The sequence below is a fragment of the Bos taurus genome, chromosome 5 (genome assembly GCF_002263795.3).
Source record: "Bos taurus isolate L1 Dominette 01449 registration number 42190680 breed Hereford chromosome 5, ARS-UCD2.0, whole genome shotgun sequence".
NCBI lineage: Eukaryota > Metazoa > Chordata > Mammalia > Artiodactyla > Bovidae > Bos > Bos taurus.
Window position 1 is genome coordinate 69,877,058 of NC_037332.1, and position 20,373 is coordinate 69,897,430.

The following is a 20,373-nucleotide window of genomic DNA, read 5'->3' on the forward strand; positions in this document are numbered from 1 at the left end:
GCGGAGAGAACAGCAAGTACTCAGCTCCTTTTATATCCACTACCTTGTCTGATTTTACCGCACACTTTGAAGGGGGACATTTCGGCCCCATTTTACAGACAAGGAAACCGAGGCCCATAGAGATAAAGACTTTCACTGAGTTGGGATTCGAACCGGGCTCTCTGAAATACACTAAGCTGAAGCTCTGTCCAGCCCGCATTCCCCGCCCCCTCCTTCTTCCCGCACCGTGACCTTAACTGGGCACGTGCTGGCCCCTCGCGCTCCCCACCTCCCCGCACTGTCCCACTTAGCCCCGCTCGGGGAGGGCAGACAAGGGTGGGGGGCTCTCTCAGGGACCGCGGGAGCCGCAAGGGGCTTGGGGTCCCGGGATAGAAACCCCTTGAGCTGGCGAGAGGGACCCCGCCCGCTCGCCCCGCCCCGCCCCGCCCCTTGCGCGGCCGGCCGGCGCTGCCTCTGTCCTTGGTCAGAGCACCCGGGTAATCCGCCTTTCTCTCCGCCCGCCGAGTCCCATTCATATTCTAATCACAGCGCGGCCGGCCCGCGAACGCCCGGCCACTCTATCGGGGCCCGCGCAGACGCAGCCTGTCCCCCGCCCCACTTCCACTTCCAGCCCCCCGCCCCCAGCTCCTCGCCACCCCCCCCCCCACCTCTTTTCTGCACTTTACACCCGGCAGAGGAGGGGGGGTGCCTGGGAAAACGGCGTCCCCCCCTTCAGACGCCGAGGCTTCTCACCAACTTCGCGGCTGGCTGGGGGCGGGCGGGGGCGGGGGAGGGAGGGAGGAAGGGCCGGAGACACAGACAGACTGACAGACAGGGTTACGGGAAGAGGCGGGGGCTGCGGGGGGTGTCCGAGAGACCAAGGGGGATAGAGACAGAGAAGGGTAGAGCCCCAGGGGGAGACAAAGAGATGAGGGAGCAGGGGCTAGACAGAGACGCAGGCGGCCCAGCATGGAGAAGACGCGGGAAGAGAGGGACAGAGGGACCGGGGAAGGAGACAGATATACCCAGAAGACGGAAAGTTCTGGAGGGGGATGAGTCAACCCCCCCCCCCGCCCCCCCGCCGCGGCCAAGCGGCCTTGTCGCCGCCCAGGTTGGGGGTGGGGCTGGGGTCCTAGGGCCATAGTGCCCCCTCCCCTCCCCCCTCAGCTCTCCACCCTCCCCACGCGTGTCCGTGGATCCCCGTGGCTGGGACAAGGCTTGTTTCATCCCCAAGGCTCCCACTCAGAATCTAACCCGGGACCAAACCTGGGGCGGGGGCCACAAGAGGAGAAGGAAAGAAGTGGGGCCCACTCGTGGCCGCGTAGGCGACTCCCCAGGCTCCTCGGGGTCCCCTGCCGCCGCCCCCTCACCCCCTTCCCATGCCTGCGCGGTGCCGGGCCGGATCGGGGGAGGGGTAGGCAGAGGGGGAGGGGGCCACATCTAAGCCAATTTTGATTTCGCCTGTAATGAGTGCCGGGCGAAGGCTGGAGAAGGCCTCTGGAACTTTAAATAAGAAAAACGTTGCTAATGCTATAATAGAAGGGGGAAGTCGGAGGGCTGGGATTGCGTCGCTCTGAGCCCCCCTTTTCGGAGGCGGCTTTTCTTATTCAAAACAGGCCCACAATGGGCTTCACAGTGCGCCTCGCCACGGCCCCATCTGACGAGCGGCCATTCATCAGGCCGGCTGGCCTATCAATGACATTGCTCCCATCGGGGCTCCTATAAAATGATGCTTTTTCCCATGAAACATCCGCAAACATTTTGACGGGTTTGGCTTTGCCCGGCTGGATTACTGAGTGTCCCCTCTCTGGCTCGCTCTTTCTCGCTCCCCCTTCTCCGAGCTCTTTCCCTTCTCTCTCTCTCTCCTTTCTTCTTTCTCTTTCTGCCTTTTCCTTTCCTTCTTTCTATCCTTACATCCTTGGACTCTCTGCGTCTTTCCTTCCCTCCTTCCTCCCTTTCTCCCTGGGCAGCTCTAGCACAGGGGATCCCCAAACATCAGGATTTTTGGGGGGCGCCTGTGCTGTCCATGGGAAGAGCATGCATTGTGGGTTACTGGAGGAACCCGACATGGATTCCACAGGTTAGTCCTACTGGTGGGGGTTGGGGGTAGACATTGGGAGGGAAAGAAGAGGTAGAAGGGGAACTTCAGAAAGAGTCGCAAAAAGTTCAGAAGGGTAAACTTGACAGTGGAACCCCAGGAAATAATGGAGCGTGCAGAAGTTCTCAATCTCGTGCGATGCGCGATGTGTGTAAGCGGATGCGTGGAAGTTGTGAGTGTGTGTAAACGTGTGATTGTGTGTGTGTAAATGTGTGTGCGCGCGCTGTGGAGTGCGCTTTCGCTTGCCCTGGACATAAAGTTAAGTAAAGATTCGCTGGTTCGCGGCGAGCTCGAGGTGCCACTTGCAGAAACTTTGCGAGCCGACCGCCCCCTCCTGGGTCCAGCTCCTCCCCCGGTTTGGGGGTCCCGGAATAGCGGTGCGTTCCGAGGCTGGTGGCTGGGGCCAGGAAGCCGAGCGGAACGCCCCAGAGGCGGGGGAGGGCGACGGCTCTGCACAGCGCCTGGGAGGTGGGGACAGAGGCTCCAACTGGTGGAGATGCGCAGCTGGAGGGAGTGGCAGAGGCGAGCCCGGTGGTCCTGGGGAATCCGCGCCAGGTCGGGAGGAGGGGGCCCTGGGCAGTCCGAAGCGCGGTGCAGCCTCCTTGGCCGGAAGGAGTACCTGACGATGCGTTCTGCTTGGGGACAGTAACTCTACGGAAGAGAACAGGATGCTGCGCGGCTGGCAAGGCCTGGCGTCTGGGTCTGCAAACTGCTCGGCACTTTGGGTTCTGTTGGCTGGAGGCGCCAGGTTTGGGGGTCGCGGCCGTCCGTAACCACGGAGAAAGTAAGCCAAGGCATCTTTTACAACGAAAAAGCCCAGCGTCTCGGTTCTTTTTCCAGTAGAGCCTCGCAGCTCTAGTACGTTTGAGGAGCCGCCAAACTTCTATATCAGAATTGTGCTCCCTACGCCCCTTCCAGGTGGAAGAAATTCTCCGGAAATTCACCTCCTCCTTCAGTTGCAGAGAGTCGGGCATGACTTAGCGACTGAACAAGGACAACCCTCAATTGCCGTCTTCCAACCAGTGCACTCCTATCCCGGCTAGGTTGCAGCCTCGGAGTTTCTTGGAGAGGCAGAAACAAGCCGTGAGAGCAGCCTGGGCCGAGACAGCAGCTTGACGCGATGCTTGGGAGAACGCCTAGGAGCATCCATCCGTTGCTGGACTTTGCCGCGCGGAGCAACAAGTGCCTTCCAGCCTCTGCCATCCTTAACACACGCGCCTCTCTTCCCTGAGCAAATAAACAAACACGCGACGGCATCCCCACCTCCACCTGCAGGCTGGAAATGAATGTGGACTGGGAGTAGGGGTCATTCGGGCATCGGCCAGATGTTCTTCTTCCCATTCTTGCAGAAAGGTTTCCAGCCCCTTCTAGCTTCTGCTGGGGCCCTGGTGGCCAAGATGCCCACCACCCTCTGGCCAGGGGTATCTTTGATTTTCCAGGAAAATTGTCTATTTCTGATCTCAAGAGATCAAACCTCTCCTTTTCGGTCCCCGCCAAGTGGGTGTGGGCCCCCTGGGAGTGGGGATGGGCTGACCCCCACAGCCTTCCTTACTATATGCAGTGACAAATGAAGGCAAAGAGAAGGGTTACCTGCCCTGCGACTGGCTACCGAGTGCGGGGCCAGCCCTAACTGGGTCCTCTCCGCTGGCGGTAAAGACGGCGCCCAGAGAGAGAAAGGATCCCTTCCCTCCATACTTCCATGAGAAGTATTTGTGCCACCATGCATGTCCTGAGCACCCCAATTTTAGAAGTGAATATCCTTGAACAAAACTAAACCCATGTCTGCATGGTTTGGGGCCAAGTGTTGATATTTGCAAGGGGTCCACGCAGGACTTGAGGTGTCTGTGCGCCACACCAGCACAGCCCAGCTGGGGGTTTTAGCATCCCCCTCAACAGGACTGGAACTTCTCTGTGCATCCTGGGATAGCTGCGGGGTTGTGGAGAGCTTCTGTTTTCTGTTCTATCTTGTGGGCATGGAGACACCTTGTCACTTTTACTTAATGCAGACACCCCAACGGGTTCTGAAAACTTTTCTCCCATCCACCAAAGGGGAAGGGAGTGGATGGCTAGATGGCCATCCTGAACTCAAAAAGTTCTGGGGAACTCAAAAAGTTCTGGGAAACCCAGCGGGACGAAATGACACGAGGCGCACCAAGTGACATTCTCATGCGGGTTTGCAAAACCGACGGCTAGGGAAGTGCAGCTGGCTCGGCGCGGTCCGGTCCAGAACCTTCCCTCACCTCGCTTCCAGAGAATTTAATCCCATTAACTTTTCTTTGGAGTTTCCCTTGTTATGTAAAGGTTCCTTTCTTCCCGGCTAGCTGGGACCAGCGCTCCTTGGAGCAGTTCGATTCTGCTCCTTTAACGGCAGATTGTGCGCAAATCTAGGGCCGAGCCACGAATATTATTGTTAGTAGTATTTCACTCCGAAAAGGCTGACACAATCGATTAGCAGCAAGTGCTGAGGCGAACTCCGGAGCATCCCGGGTCAGAGAGGCCGGCGGGCCAGGCCACCGTCCCCTACTCTTAAGAGGAAAATTCCCGCAACGTGCCTCGGGCCCGGCAGGACGGTTTTGCAGGGGCCGGGGCTCTAGTGTTCCGCCTGGGGGCCACTTCAGCGTGACCTGCGGCAACGCGCCCCTTTGTTCTGCACACGGAGCTGGTAATATATTCCTCGAGTTTTCCCCAAATACTCAGCAAGTGCGGGTCTAAGACAATGGCCCCGTCGGAGGAGGCTGGGGAGCCGCCGGCGCGAGCCTCTGGGCCCTGGGCTAGCCCGCCGCCGAGCGCCACAAAGCTGAGCCGCTCTCCCCGGAGCTCCGCGGCGCGGCCGAGCCCGGGGAGGCGGTGGGGGCCACAGGCGCGCGCGTGGGGCCCGGGACGCGCCGTCCGGCCGGTGCGCTGTTGGCAGTGATATTGTTCCCGGCTCGCGCAGAAGTCCCGCACCGCGCAAAGCCTCGCGGATCCCGGGGTGGCCAGCCGTCCCCACGCGGACCGCCGCCGCGCCTACATGTTGGTGGCCTGTGGGTCCAATCCCGGCGGTTCTGACAGGCGAGCGTTGCTCAGTTACTCAAGGTGCCTGGAGATTCGAGAACGAGAGGAGGGAAAGTAGGTCGAATTTTAGGCCACAGAGAACTTGTGCAAAGTGGGCCGGGGCCAGGTTGGTCGCCTACGCAACAGAAGAATTGTTTCTTGTTAAACGGGATGGCGCCTTAGCGACGGGCACTGATGAGCCCGACCTAGAGACGTCTGCCTCTACCCGCTTTCCACCTGGAACTCCAAAATCCAGAGCCGCCAACGCACCCCTAGAGCCTGCTTTGAGGCCCCTGGACCACAACGGCGGGAAGGCACTCTGGTCTACAGGCTCCCGGCTCAAAACAAGGCCCGACCTGGCTCCGTGGGCCTGCAGGTGGGGACATTCAGTGGCTTTGGCGTGGGGCAACGGGACAGGGAGCGCCCAGGTGGGACGGGGCTCTAGGCCTCCTCCATCCTCTCCCAGGCACGGCCCTAGGAAAGGAGCCGCTTTTTCTGGCCCTGGGACCCGGACTGCGGGCTTGGGGAACAAGGATCGGAGCTCTGAACTTTGCCCTCACGTCCAACCCGGACTATCTAGCCCTCGTTGGACCTGTGTGTGTGTCCCGTAAAGGAGGCATGCTCGCTCCTCCCTCGCCACCTGCCAAGTTCCGGCGTCTGGGTTTGGCATCAGGATCCAGTAAGAGCCGCGTGGTCCCCAGGTCCCCTAGCCGTGTGGCTGCAGCACTAGGCAGCACAGCGTGCAGCCGGGGATCCCGGAGTCCGGCTTGCGACTTGGTGCAAGTGGCCCAGGACATCGCGCTTTCCCACCCGGCCTGCAGGTCCTGGAGACCCGGAAAAGTTTGCTGTGGCCGCCGCGCGGCTAGGCCCTGGGATTTCCATAGCTGCGCGCGCTCCCCTCCCCAGCGCGTCGCCATGGAGACTGCTGGAAGTTGGTGGTGGAAAACAGACCCAGCGCAAAGCAAAATATTATGAGTGCAGTTGGGGTGACTTCAGGGGGGCAGGGGACCGGAGGGCATGAGCGGGAGCCAGAGGCAGAGGCCGACAACAAAAGGCCGAGTACGCGGAGGAGAGAGGAGTTCGCACGGGGCCTCCCTGCCGCTGTGTGAGAGCCGGACCGTCCTGCTTCCCAGAGGCCCCGAGGTCTCTAATTTCTCTCCAGCAGCTACACCTTTTCTCATTCCGCCTCTGCCCCCACCCCGCCACCCCTCCTCCTCCGGGTTCTCGTCCAGCCTCCTTCCCCATCCCAAGGTTAGGCGCCAGCTGGGCAGTATGCCCGCCTCCCCCGCGAGCCACAGGCTCTCCAATGTGAAAGGTTCTGGCATTTCTTCCACTGGACCCATGGGTCGCCCCAGATGAATTTCTCAGCCCCACTTCTTAAACGGTATCTGAGAAAGTGAGGGCTTAGAATAATGCGGGAAAGAGAAGAGTAGGAGGTTCCTGGTCAGAAATTTTGTAAGAATGGGACGGGTAGTAAAGGGAAGATTCTATGGATTCTTTTACTCTTTTGTGCAGTGGGGAAAGCTCCAGGTTATAATTCTGACTGAAGCACTTTGGATAAATCTTTGAGCCTTTCCAAGATTAATTTTAATTGTCTGTAAAATGAAGGGTTAGACAACTCCCAGACTGGGATTTTCTGACAAGTTAGACGGATTCTTCTCTACCATAGAGGCCAGGTTACCACTATCCCAACTGTGATCCACTGCACAGTGAGTGAATCTCTCCTCAAACTAATAATATACTAAAATAGTTTTACAAGTCATTTAGGATTTTAAGAGTCAAGAACCTTGGATAACCCCTTTTTAAAGGCCTATGATTGCCTTTGTCAATTACACCTAAGGAGCATTCCTTAAGGCATTAGGTTTTATGGGGCTGTGCCTAGGGTCGATTTAAGGAACATTAAAATGCCTCTAGGTGATGAAGCCACCATCACAGACCCTCACCTACGCTGGATAAGAAGACACACTGGCCCATGTGACGAGATGCTACCATCAAAAGAAAACCAGACTTTACTCTCCATTGCTTAAGCTTTTAGGAAGAGATGAGGCTGTTCTCACACTTGGCCACTCCTGGTGATACATTCAGCAGAGGAGTCCTTCCCTTCTCTCCAGATTCTGTGGCCTCATCTGTAAATGAACAGATTGGATATAGAGACTGCCATGGTCTGTCTGAGAGTTTGTAGTTCATTTACATGCCTGTGTGTCTGTGAACTCTGCCTGGGACTTGGTTTATAAAGTCGTTAGTTTATCACACACTGAGCCTCATAGGCACCCCACGAGAGAGGCATTTTTTGTGACCTGCATCAGGCACAGGGTTTCTCTTCCATTTTCAACACGGCAAGGTAGTGATTTTAAGTCAAGTTGATGCTTGTGTTTGCCTGGTGTCTGTGCAAAAAAAAAAAAAAAAAACGGCTGAAAAGATATGGAACAGTGACATCACAAGTTGGATGCCAGAGAGTCAGGTCTCCACTTGCCTAGGCCCCTGATTGCTTGCCCCTGCCTGTTGTACAGGCCTTTTGGGACAGTCTTCAGCTGCCCCTAGGGCTCCACAGCTCTGCAGGATGGAAAGGTGTGTGTGTGTGTGTGTCAGGAGAGCGGGGTTGGATCTCTGATGTTGTTTCTTTCCCACTCAAGATACTTGCAGTTTTATCAAGGCTAGGGGAAGAGAGTAACTCAAAGATAATTTGGAGGTGTTGGGTAAAAGTAAAAGTAAAAAAAAAAAAACAAAAAAGACTTTGGATGAATTTATCAGAGTTTTTATTTTATTTTATGGAAATTTTAGTCTGTCTCACTGACTGAGCACCTGTTGGGTGGCAGTGCCTGGAGATGAATAAGGCCTAAGTCCCTGCTGTTAAGGACTTGAAAAAGTTTTGATGAGGGACGGTATGGGCATATTTAGAGTGGTGAGTGCTACAAGGGACAGAAAAAAAAGGTCCCCTTGGGGCCTGGAGGAAAGCATGCTCTGTGTTTTTGACTATCTACCATATGGCAACCGTGTTTAGGGCATTTTCCCACACATTAGCCATTTATGTGTGTGCTTAGTCGCTCAGTCATGTCTAACTCTCTACAACCCCATGGACTATAGCCCACCAGGCTCCTCTGTCCATGGAATTTTCTAGACAAGAATACTGGAGTGAGTTGCCATCTCTTCCTCCAGGGAATCTTTGTGATGCAGGAAGCGAACCCATGTCTCTTGCATGGGTTGCCATCTCCTATTCCAGGGGATTTTCCCCACCCAGGGATCGAACCTGTGTCTCTTGCGTCTCCCGCATTGGCAGGCAGATTCACTAGGGCCACCTGGGAAGCCCTTAGCCACTTACGGCTAATCACAATTCTGTGTTGTCCCATTTTAGGATGAAAGAGGGTCTGGAACTTCCATGGGGGTCACAACTAGTACCTGGCAGAGCTAGATCAGAGGCCAGGTTGGGAAAGCCCATTCCCTCTCTCCACCCAGGCTGTTTCAGCTGGACACTCATAGAGTGCTAGCCTGGTGTGGCTTGGTGATGACGCTGGCCACCAGGTGGGTTTGAATCCAACTTGGTGAGAAGGAAATGCATGGATGAAAGTGAAAGAGCAAGGAATGTTGTGCCCTCACGCTCCAGAGAAAACCTCGCTGAAGCTGTCATGTGATCTGGGTTTGAAGAGGGTTTTAAATGATGGCAGTGGTAGGGAGCAGTGCCTCAAAACGGTTGGGTACAGCCTTTGGGCAAATGTTAGCTTGTTTCATTCCTCCATTCAAGAATTCTATGTGTCTCCTATGTGCCTGCCCTGCATTCTGCTAAATGCTGGGCTTAAAAAATGCCATCTCTGCTCCTCTGGAGCATACATTCTAGACAGACAAACAGATAAATACCAAAATAATCTCAGCCAGTGATACATACTATGAGGAGAAGATGTTCTCCAGATGAAGGAAGATAGAGCGTGGTGGTGGGTAGGTTGCTGCCTCTCACAGGGTGCCCTTCTGCCCCACGGAGCTGTGTGTCTTTGGTCTGGAAGCTTGATATTGCTGGGCTTCAACTTACTTATGGAACTGATAGAATGGTTTGATAGGACTGTTGTGAGTATGCAATGTAAAAGTGGTACCAGGTAGCATATATTCAATACTTACTATATGTCTTTGATAAGCATTTTAATTTAAATGCATTATCTAAATAATGCTTACAATAATGCTATGAAGAAGAAACTATTATCACTCACAGTTTGAAGGAAGAAACTAACAGGCTCAAAACAAGAAAGTTTCTGAACTCTAGAAGCTAAGCTGAGATGCACCTTGACAGCATGGGGAGCAAGATTGATCTTAATTGTGTGTGCTATAGTTTCCTGGGAAAGAAGGCAAGTAATACATCTAGCTTTTTGTTTTCGTTTTTAAAGCTAATGGTTGTCAAATGCCTTTCATATGCCAGACGTGTACTAAGCACTTTAAATTCATTATTAGTTATATTTTAAAGTATATATTAGGGGCGCTATTATTATCCACTCCATTTTATACATTGGAAAATGGAGGCAGATAAAGGATGTCCTTAAAGTGGATAAGTATCCTAACCAATAAGTATTCCACACTGTTGGTTACAAGGCTGTAATATCTTTTTCTTCTTTTTTGTTTTAGCAAGGGAGAGGGTTGTGTTGAACAGGATGTCCAACTAAGTTCATATCATTTAGCAAAACATGCTATTATCTCCCCATAAGAAAGTGTAAGGATAGTCCTTTATACTGTGGAGACAAAATTTTAAATTGTTGTTGGCAAAAATAAGGACAAAAAAAGGACATCTCTTGGAGAAGGAAATGGTAACCCACTCCAGTATTCTTGTCTGGATAAGTCCATGGACAGAGGAGCCTGGCGGGCTGTAGTCCGTGGGGTTACATGACTGAGCATGCATGCATAAGGGTAGAGGGAGATGGGTTGGGAGCAGTAAACTGGTAGAACTAAAAAAAGGGGACATCTCTTTACTCCAGATGTGAAATGCACTGTTGGGATTCATTTGAAGTTTATCATTCACTTTGTGAATGTCTAGGCTTCATTCATGCTCATATATAGACACAACCAAGATACACAAATGAGGCAGAAGCCATTCAGTACTGTGATTATTTATGTAGCCTTTTGGTAATTTAACAAACGATATATTGCAGCTAGAAGTCATTCACACATATGTGTGTTAATCCATGACTTCAGGTGGATGTGGGTGTGACTTAATGAAAAGAACATGGGCTTTGCCAAGGCTGAAATCTCAACTCAGTCACTTGCTTGCTGTGTGACCCGGGGAAAATGACCTAACTTCTCTAAGCCTTGCTTTCCTTATTTCTGTGTGAAAAATCCCCTCCTTACCTTCCAGTGTTCTTCATAGAATATAAGCAGCCAGGGAGGGAGAGGTTGTTGGGTGAAATAGGTGAAGAGGATTAAGAAATACAAGCTGTGGCTATAAAATGAATAAGTCACAGAGATGTAGTCAATAACACTGTAATAATTTTGTATGGTGACAGATGGCTACTGGACTTGTCATGGTGATTGTGTGGGAATGTATATGATTGTCAGATCACTGTGTTGTACACTTGAAACTTACAATATTGTATGTCAACTATACTTCAATAAGAACAAAAAGAGGATATGATGAGATTGTGCACTTTAAGCTTTTTTCTTTTTTTGCTAAGTCACTTCAGTCATGTCCAACTCTATGTGACCCCATAGATGGCAGCCCACCAGGCTTCCCCGTCCCTGGGATTCTCTGGGCAAGAACACTGGAGTGGGTTGCCATTTCTTTCTCCAATGCATGAAAGTGAAAAGTGAAAGTGAAGTTGCTCAGTCGTGTCCGACCCTCAGCGACCCCATGGACTGCAGCCTTCCAGGCTCCTCCATCCATGGGATTTTCCAGGCAAGAGTACTGGAGTGGGGTGCCATTGCCTTCTCCGACTTGGCTCCTAGAAATTGCTCAGTAAGTGGCAGATCTTATTATTATTAAAAATAACTATCTGGTCTTTCTCTGCCAAATTCTAGGTGTCTAGTTGGGAAAAGGGGATAAGAATCCTGAAAAAATTTAGATTGTTTCTGCATATCTAGATGTTTTCTGTACTAAGTGTGGTGCGTTGCTCACTCGCTTCAGTTGTATCCAACTCTCTGCCACCCCATGGACTGTAGCCCGCCAGGCTCCTCTGTCCATGGGATTCTCCAGGCAAGAATACTGGAGTGGGTTGCCATTTCCTCCTTCAGGTGATCTTCTCAACCCAGGGATCGAACCCGTGTCTTTTTCGTCTCCTCCACTGCAGGTGGATTCTTTACCACTGAGCTACTGGGGAAGCCCCCCAGTAGTCTCAATTCTCATGTCAGGATAAATAATTCTTTTCTAAGAGGATTGGACTGAGGGATTCATCTTATTTTCATTTCTCTACCTTTTCCATGAACAAGGCATTTTCATGCTTCTGTTCGCCATGGTTTTACCCTTGTGTTTTCCAGTTTGTTAAAGGAAGAGGAAAATGTGTCTTTGTAGAAGCAACACCTGTTGACTGGGATGTGACTCCTGGAAGAGAGTTGCATGGAGCTGTCAGAGAAGCCTCCTTGCACAACCCCGATGCCCTCTCTGTTCTGGAAGGTGATGGCCTATGTTCTTCATCCACCCCCTCCATACTTGTAGGCATCACTCTTCTAAAGACTGAACCATTTTACACTTGGTTTTCAAGAAGTAAAGAATTCAATTTCAAGTGAGTCTTTCTCTGAAACTCGTTTTAACAGGAAACCCGTTTAGTCCTTTTTGCCTTTCTTGCATATTTTTCTACTGTGAGGAGAAAATGTCCATTTGTTCTCTTTCTGTTTTTACAACTTGATTTTATCTACATTGTGGTTTTTTTAGTTTTTGAAATATTTAACAGCTTTCTTTAAGAGAGAAAGATCACACAAAGCAGAGAAGAATGCAATTTGGCCCTTATGTCCTCACAGGGTCCAAATTTGGACAACGGGGACTGGATTGACCTGTGCCCGTAGGTTGTGTGGTCTCTGTTGTCTGATCCTCAGAGCAGAAGTTCTTTAAAATAGGTGTATAGTTTCCGCTTTTGTGGTTGGTTAATCCTCAGTGAAATATAAAAGCATAATCTGCCTCTGAGAAATCAAAAATCATCAGCAGACAGGTGAATCTGTATGTGTTGGGTTTATCTTGTTGTGATTGTTTTGCTTTAATTTAAGGCGATAATGAGAAAGCTTTTGAAAAGGCTGCAACCCAGTGAAGGTTGGTTAGGGCTTAGTGTCCTGCGTGTTTTCTGACAACCGATTTGTGCTAAAGGTCAGCATTGTTTAGACGCAGCCTAAGTGAGATTGATGAATGCAGCAGGTTTGTATTTAACCAGAAAGGAGAATTACTACTTCATAAGCACTGATCCTCTGAATCCATCGTGTTGAAGGAAGTGCACTATCAGTGAACACACAAGTGAACTACTCCTGAACTAGATTTTGGACTGTCATTTGAATAATCTTAAGAGTGATTAGTGGTTGCTAATCATGCCGCAACTAATTTTTGAGGCACAAGTGCATCTGGTGGAGAAACATGTCAACATGTTTATTTTGAATCTTGTGACTGCTGTGAAGTCATTTCAAGCTGATATTAGACTTTTGAAGAAGGAAGTGTTTCTTTGAATGTTACAATTACAGGATTTATAATTTTTCAAAAATGAGCATGGGAGATATTTGAGATATATTGATGATATTCCACATCATCTTTTCCCCAAATGATTAGTCTAAATTAGGGGTGTTCATGCATGTACTGTATTTATAATTTGTGTACTGCTTCTAAATGCTCGTGGGTAAGTGAAATTCCTATTGAAGTTATTGGGGTCTTATAAAATTCCAGAATTGGGCTCATAGCATAAACTCACATATATTTATGATGGAATTGACCTATTAAACATTTTGACATGTTTTCTTTGTAGTGTTCAGTTTCATTGCTGATAAAAAATCTAGAGTTGGGGGAGAATTTGGATGCCTCTGTAAGCTCTTTATTCGATCAAAAAGAAAATAACTAATTTTATGTCATCCTTATGCAACTACTAAAACAGCTAAAATTTGTTTTTAGTTTTTTTCTTTTACTTGATGATGTCTTTTACACAACCAACATAGTTTATCCATAAAGCATTATTAGACATCATAAAAAAATAAGTAACTTTGGCTGAGAAAGCTCTGGGAGTTTTACAAGGAAAAAGATTCCAGACGGCTTGAGGCCCTCAGTTAAAATGTTCAAATTTTTAAACATTGAAAAGAAGATTTCTAAAGCATTGAGCTGTTGTTGTGAGAGAGCCTTTGGTCTCCGTGAACTTTTATTTTCGACTCAGTGGGCAAAGTTTTTGAGGTTGCTGTGGTTTGGGTAGGGGACCTTTTCAGAAATGCCAGGCTTTTAGGAAAAAAAAAAAAAAAAACCCACAGCTTTTCTTCTAATCAAGGCTCTGTTTTAAAGTTTGAAAACTTTGCTGTGATTAGAAGAATGAATTATTTCTCTGTTTCGTTGGGGTTTCCTCTGGGTGCCCAGGCTGCAGAGTGTTCTCTGCCTGTGTTACCTTGCAGGGCACCCCAGAGGCACTGGGAGCCAGGAGGGCTGCCTGCCTGGAGCTGGTCCCTGCCACACCGTACCAGGCATGAGAATCACTCAGAGGCCGGCTGAGCCCTGAGCACAGCTGGGAAATCACACTGGGCAGAGGGGATCCAGAGAGGTCCAAGAGATGAGGAACCTAAAGATAGCATTCCCAGTGGGTCTGTGTTTTGTTTAAAGTTTTTCTTGGTATTGAAAGGTGATTTAAAAAGAAGAAAGGGGGGGAAAAAAACACAAAATCCATCTAATTGTACATAGTACCTGGAGACTATATATTGATACATAGATTATTTTCGAGAAGGGAAAGGGAATGAAGAGAGAAAGAAGGAAGAAAGAGACAGAGGGAGGGAAGGAGAAAAGTACACTGAAATTATTTTGGTAATTAATGGCAGGCTGACCTAATGAGCTATTTTCAAAATTATTTGTTGCTTTTTTAACAATGTGACTCATTTTTTGAAATTGAATAGCAAGTTAATAACATTTATAACCTTTTCCAATCACTGTGTGAAATGCTTATGCATGTTAACTCAATTAATTCTCATACCCAACTTGTGGCATTAGTTACCCATCTTGTAGAAGAGGAAATTGAGGTGCAGAGAGCCCAGGTAACATTTCCAAGCCAAACAGCTAGCGGCAAATGAAGATTTGAACACCAATTTTTCTGATTTCAAAATCAGACTGCCTCCTTGCCGCCTAAGACCAGGAGTTAGAAGGAGATCTTAGAGATGTCTTTGAGAGATGACTTTGGCCAAGGCTGCTGACCGAAGGCATTCAAAGGGGCTCCTTCCTGTGGGGGTCCCTTCATACCATGTATTCCTTTCATCTGAGTTCAACCTGGCACCACCGCTGGGAAGGTATTTCTCGCCTGCCAGTCACTCTGGCCAATTTGACACCTTACATCATCAAAGGCTTCATACCTATTTACTCACAGACTGCCTGCTTTTCCTTATAATGCACGTGTGTGTGCTCAGTCAAGTCCAACTCTGTGACTCCACGGACTGCAGCCCAAGCAGGCTCCTCTGTCCATAGTATTTTCCAAGCAAGAATACTGGAATGGGTTGCCATTTCATACTCCAAGGGATCTTCCCAACCCAGGGATCAAATCCGTGTCTCCTGCATTGGTGGGCAGATTCTTTATCACTGCTTGGTTAGGCATAAAAACCTTGGTTGTTAAAATAACAGCCAGCCCCTTCCACTGCATAGCATGTTATCGTTTGCCATCACTGATATAATCATTAACTGCTCTGGCCCTGGAATCCCACAGGCTTAGTAAGAACTGGCTTTGCCATGGGCTAGATAATCTGAACTCAGCAAGTCATGTGACCTCTCTGAGCCTCAGTTTGCTTGTCAGTAAGGTGGGGCCATGCATAGCACCTACCTTATAGGGTATTGTGAACATTAAATGAATTAGTCCATATAAAGGGGTCTGCACAGGGCCTTTGCATGTTGTAAAAGCTCAATAAACAAAGGGGTTTTGAGGACTTGCTTCTCCTTGAGTCCCTGTAATAGCTTCCAAGGGCTTCTCTCCACTCCCTGTCTCTGCCCTCTGCCCAAGACTGCATAGGAGAAGAAAACACTTTCCACAGCACTTCCACGATGTTCAGTCTTTTCAACACGTGACCTCATAAGCCTGTGACCTGGGCAGGATCATTCCCATCCTGTACTTAGGGAAATTGTCACTCCATGGGATTCAGTCACGTGCATTGGTTCATTTTTGTTGTTGTTGTTTAGCCGCTAAGTTGTGTCTGACTCTTTGCGACATTATGGAATGTAGCCCACCAGGCTCCTCTGTCCATGGGATTTCTCAGGCAAGAATACTGGAGTAGGTTGCCATTTCCTTCTCCAAGGGATCTTCCTGACCCAGGGATCGAACCTGCATCTCCTGCATTGCTTCATACGGCAAGAGTATCCAAACTGAGGTTGTTATGCTACCAAAGCTAGTTGCATTTTTGGAAGCCAGGCCATCTCCACACAAATTGAAAACAGGCAGTTCCAGGGAAGGGGCTGGGGGCTTCCCTTGTGCCTCAAGTTCTGACTGGCTTAACTTCGGCTCTCAGTGTACATACTTCCCATCCTCGTTTTCCGTGTTTACTTGATGCTTCTTCCTTTGTTTCTCAAGATTTCCACCCGTGTCATTATTCTCTGTGCTTAGTGAAGTGCAAAGCACCTGCCAGAGTGTCTGACACAAGTCAGCACTCAGTAAGTATTTATTTAAGATATTAATCAACCCCTCTTTCATATTGTGAGGAATGCTGCATCTCTCTGCCTGCTTTCTAGAAAGCCTGACTCAAGGCTTTGTGCAAGCAAGTCCTTGATAGATTAACTGCAGATTCACTGAGCCCCTGTGAACCAGGCATGGAGCTGGTGCTTCATTCATTTCTTTCTTTCCCTTCCTCTTCTCTCCTCATTGAGCTGCTCTTCTGTGCCAAGCGCTGTCCTAAGAGTGGGGAATCAGGTACAGTCAGCTCTTAAGGAGCTTATTCTTAGGAGCATATTAGTACTAAGTACTAATATTAAGTACTAAGCATATTAGTACTAAGTACTAATATTAGGAGCATGTTATTCTCCTAATCCTCATAATAACCTCACGGGGTAGATATTTTTAATATAGGAAGAAAATTGAGGTCCGTGAGGTTAAGTAATTTGCCCCGGGTTGTGGAGTTTACCTAGCCCCTTTTAAGGGGAGGATTAGAATTAATGCCCTCCTGGCTTCCCAGGCCATGCACCAAGAGATCCAAGTATCAAACAGAATGATAACAGGAAGGAGCTAAAGAACAATGCTGGGGAGGTGGGTCTGATATAAGAATTACACTATTGGTAGCTAAGACTTACATAGTGCTTATCATGGAAATACTCTATGCCTCACTATACAAATCCCATGAGGTGCCATTATTACCACTCCCATTTTGCAGATTAAAAAAAATTGAGGCTCAGGGAAGTGGAGTTGCTCACCCAAGGTGACAGCAAGACAGTCTGACTTGAACCTTGCAGTTGAGCCCACGGTCACGTGTCCTTAACTACTACAATATTAATTCAAACAAACCAGAAAAGTGCCTCAGGCATAAACAGGTGCCTGGGACTCATGGTGGCTCCATGCGTCTACAGCTTGCTCTGTGCCACTCCTTTCCCTGTTTCGCCTGCTCTCCAGGTATGCTCTCCCCACTGCTAAAAGTGGAGAGAAAATGACAATTTCCCAACCTGCTTAAGCAATTATGTACATTAACTCCGGTGTTCTCAGGGATATTTTCAGAGCAGGGAGCTGCTTTTACATTGCATTTATCTTTGACAGGAAATGGCACTGAACATCTTAGGTTTAATTTTCTCTAGTCTCCGAAAACTGTTGGTGAGTTCAGGATCTGTGAAATACTGGCATTGGTGTATCCTTGGGCTTCCCTTGCTAATTCTTGTTATGTTGCAAATAATGACATCTTTATTAATCTCTGCTCACTTCAGAGTTTTCTACATTGAGTTTTCCTAAAGTAAGAAGGGGCAATAACATTTTTGAGCACATATTGTGTGTCTGGTATTATTTTAGACACAGCTTAGTGCTCACAACGAGACTTTAAGACGTGTAATTATGGGTCTCATAAGATTGCCGGGAGAAATATCAACAACTTCAGATATGCAGATGGTACCACTCTAATGGCAAAAAATAAAGAGGAACCAAAGTGCCGCTTCATGAGGGTGAAAAAGGAGAGTGAAAGAACTGGCTTAAAATTCAACATTCAAAAAACTAAGATCATGGCATTCAGGCCCATCACTTTATGGCAAGTAGATGGGAAAAAGTGGAAGCAGTGACAGATTTTATTTTCTTGGGCTCTAAAATCACTGTGGATGGAGACTGCAGCCATGATATTAAAAGATGCTTGCTCCTTGAAAGGGAATCTATGACAAACCTAGATAGCATATTTAAAAGCAGAGATATTACATAGCTGGCAAAGATCCATATGGTCAAAGCTATGGTTTTTCCAATACTCATGTGTGGATGTGAGAATTGGACCACAAAAAAGGCTGAACACTAAAGAATTGATGCTTTCAAGCTGTGGTGCTGGAGAAGACTCTTGAGAGTTCCCTGGACTATAAGAAGATCAAACCAGTTAATCCTAAAGGAAATCAACCCTGAATATTCACTGGAAGGACTGATGCTGAGGCTGAAGCTCCAATAAATTTGGCCATCTGATGCAAAGAGCTGACTCACTAGAAAAAATCCTGATGCTGAGAAAGACTAAAGGCAAAAGGAGAATGGGGCGGCATAGGATGAGATGGTTCTATAGCATAACTGACTCAATAGACATGAATTTGAGCAAACTCCAGGAGATAGTAGAGGTCTGAGGAGCTTGGCATGCTGCAGTCCATGGGGTCGCAGAGTTTTACATGAGTTAGCAACTGAACAACAACAACAAAACGTAAGTTAATGCTTAGGTTAGAGTTAGCTGGCTCAGTTGCTAGGCTGTGTGATCTTGGGCAAGTCATTGCTATGATGATGATGTTGATGAGGATGATGGTGCTTGCTTTGAGAGGCACCATTCCAGGAGATGGCAAAAGTGTCACCTTGGACTCACTCACATAATGCAGTGACTGAGACCCCAGCAGATCAAGAAGAGACATGGGACACTGTGGCTAGGCCAGATGAGTGGATACAGTTAGCTAGAAAGAGGACACATTTCTTATCTCTTCTCATCTCACTCATCAAGCCTTGAAGACTTAAACTCTTGTAGTGGCCTCCTACTAGGGGGACTTTAAGTGCCAGTTAGCCTGGGGCAGTCCTGGTTTATGTGCAGTGTGTTAGTCGCTCAGTCGTGTCTGACTCTTTGTGACCCCATGGACTGTGTAGCAAGCCATGCTCCTCTGTCCATGGAATTCTCTAGGCAAGAATACTAGAGTGGGTAGCCATTTCCTTCTCAAGAGGATCTTCCTGACCCAGGGATCAAACCTGGGTCTCCTGCATTGCAGGCAGATTCTTCACTATCTGAACTACCATGGAAGCACCTGGTTTATGTATATGGTCCCAGCAAAATTCTTACCAGCATTGCTTTTCAGTATCAGAAGTGTCCATGTTTAGATGATAAGAGGTAGGGTCTCATGCTTCCCTTTCCCTCCCCCACTAAGACTGTGTTCAGCAGCCCCTGATGGAGCTGCCCACAGAGCTGATTTGCTTCTGCCACACTCTGCTTGAAAACTTTTAGAGGTTCTCAACCCTCTACTGAATAGAATCCAGACTCCTTAACCCAGCCCTGAGTATGGAGGCAGTGCTTTTATGTGCTCATGCCACACAGCACCTTACAGAATGTTAGTTAAGCAGGACAGTCTCATTAAGCACATGTTGAATTAATACCTGTTCTTGAATGTGTCATTTTCCTGCCAGCCCCGGGGCCTTTGCACATGCTGTCTCTCCTGCCATCCTCCCTCTGTTTACCTGGGGTAGGAATATGTGTCTTCTTACTCTTCAGCCGTCAGTTTGATGCTACTTATTCTGAGAAGTTTCTCTGACTCTCATGGGTTAGACCAGACCTTTTTTTTCCCCTCTCCCCTGGCTTTCTTGGTAATGACATCTCTATTTGTGAGATTATTGAATAGCTGACTCCCGCACTAAACGCTAACATTCCACAAAGACAGAAACTGCCTGTCTTCTTCCCTCCTATGTTCCTACTGTCTAGCTGAGTGCCTGTAACAAGTTACCCCATAAAGAGTTGGTAAACAGTGGGATGTATGAATGTAAGGCCCCTCACAAGCTAAGGCTGTCCTTTCTGAGCCAGTGCAGTTCATGTCACCTGATCAAACCCTGCAACAGAATCTTAGCACACTTGGAATACATATGAGGTTCTTACTCCGGCCAGCAAGTCGCGCATCCTAACTCCCTGACCTCATTTCCTACAGCCCTCCCCCTTCTTCCCTCTCCCCCTATCACACTGGTTTCCCAGCTCTTCCTCACACCCTCGAGCCCCCTTCCACCTTGGGCCTTTGCACTTCAACATCACCTCCTCTGAGAGGCCCTCAGTGTCCCTGCCCCTTAAAACCGCACCCGCATCTCTCTCTATCCTATTCCCTGGCTTCATTTCTTCATGACACTCATTGTGCTCTAAGTCTTCTTGTTTATTGGTTTTCCTCCATCTCCACCACAGATTATAAGCTCTCTGAGAGCAGGGACCTTGCTGCATGTTCACCACTAGAGCCTCAGAGCCTGGCAAACAGTCGGTGCCAAATCACTGTTTGGTGGGCCAGGGATGGAATGAGAGCAGGGCCAGGGTGGGGCTGCCCCTTGGAGGCAGGGACAAGGGTCCCTTCCTGGAACCCAGCGGCCCCTGGGGCAAGGCCTGTGGCGTTGCCATGGCAACCCACTGACCTGAGGCGCCCCCACCTTGGAGAGGCCACAGCTGCCGGCCTCCTGGGCCCACTTCCCACACGAACCTGTGTGTCACCACCGTGGGGAGCCCCAGGGGAGAGAGGAAAGGGGCCGAGACAGAATGATCCAGAGGAACGCACATCCTGGCCTGAGGGGAGATAGGAGCAGGCCCCGGAGGCGCGGGTCCACTGGTAATGCCTGGGGTCTGGGGGAGGGGTGTGAGGGTGCGCCCTGGCACCCCCAGAGGGACCTGGGGCCCGGTCTTCCCTGGGTAGCTCCACGTGTGGCCTGTCAGCTCTTTTATGAAACATTTCTAAAGCTGTGCGTTCCTAAAATAGGCCCCAGCGCAGCGCCCCAAAA

General features: G+C 49.1%; 1 protein-coding gene across 4 annotated transcripts in view; it reads left to right on the forward strand.

Moving 5' to 3' along the window:
- Positions 1–1,423: 1,423 nt before the first annotated feature.
- The window catches only part of RFX4 (regulatory factor X4), a 172,666-nt gene continuing 153,716 nt past the window's right edge, over positions 1,424–20,373 (forward strand). For 2 of the 4 annotated variants that reach the window (XM_005206760.5, XM_059886539.1), the window contains exon 1: positions 20,011–20,204. In XM_005206760.5, coding sequence (XP_005206817.1) covers positions 20,135–20,204 — 70 coding nt within the window. In that variant the 5' untranslated portion in view covers positions 20,011–20,134. Of the gene's footprint in view, positions 2,060–20,009; positions 20,205–20,373 lie in introns of those variants that run through there. The other 2 variants (XM_005206762.5, XM_059886540.1) reach the window with 2 other exon arrangements.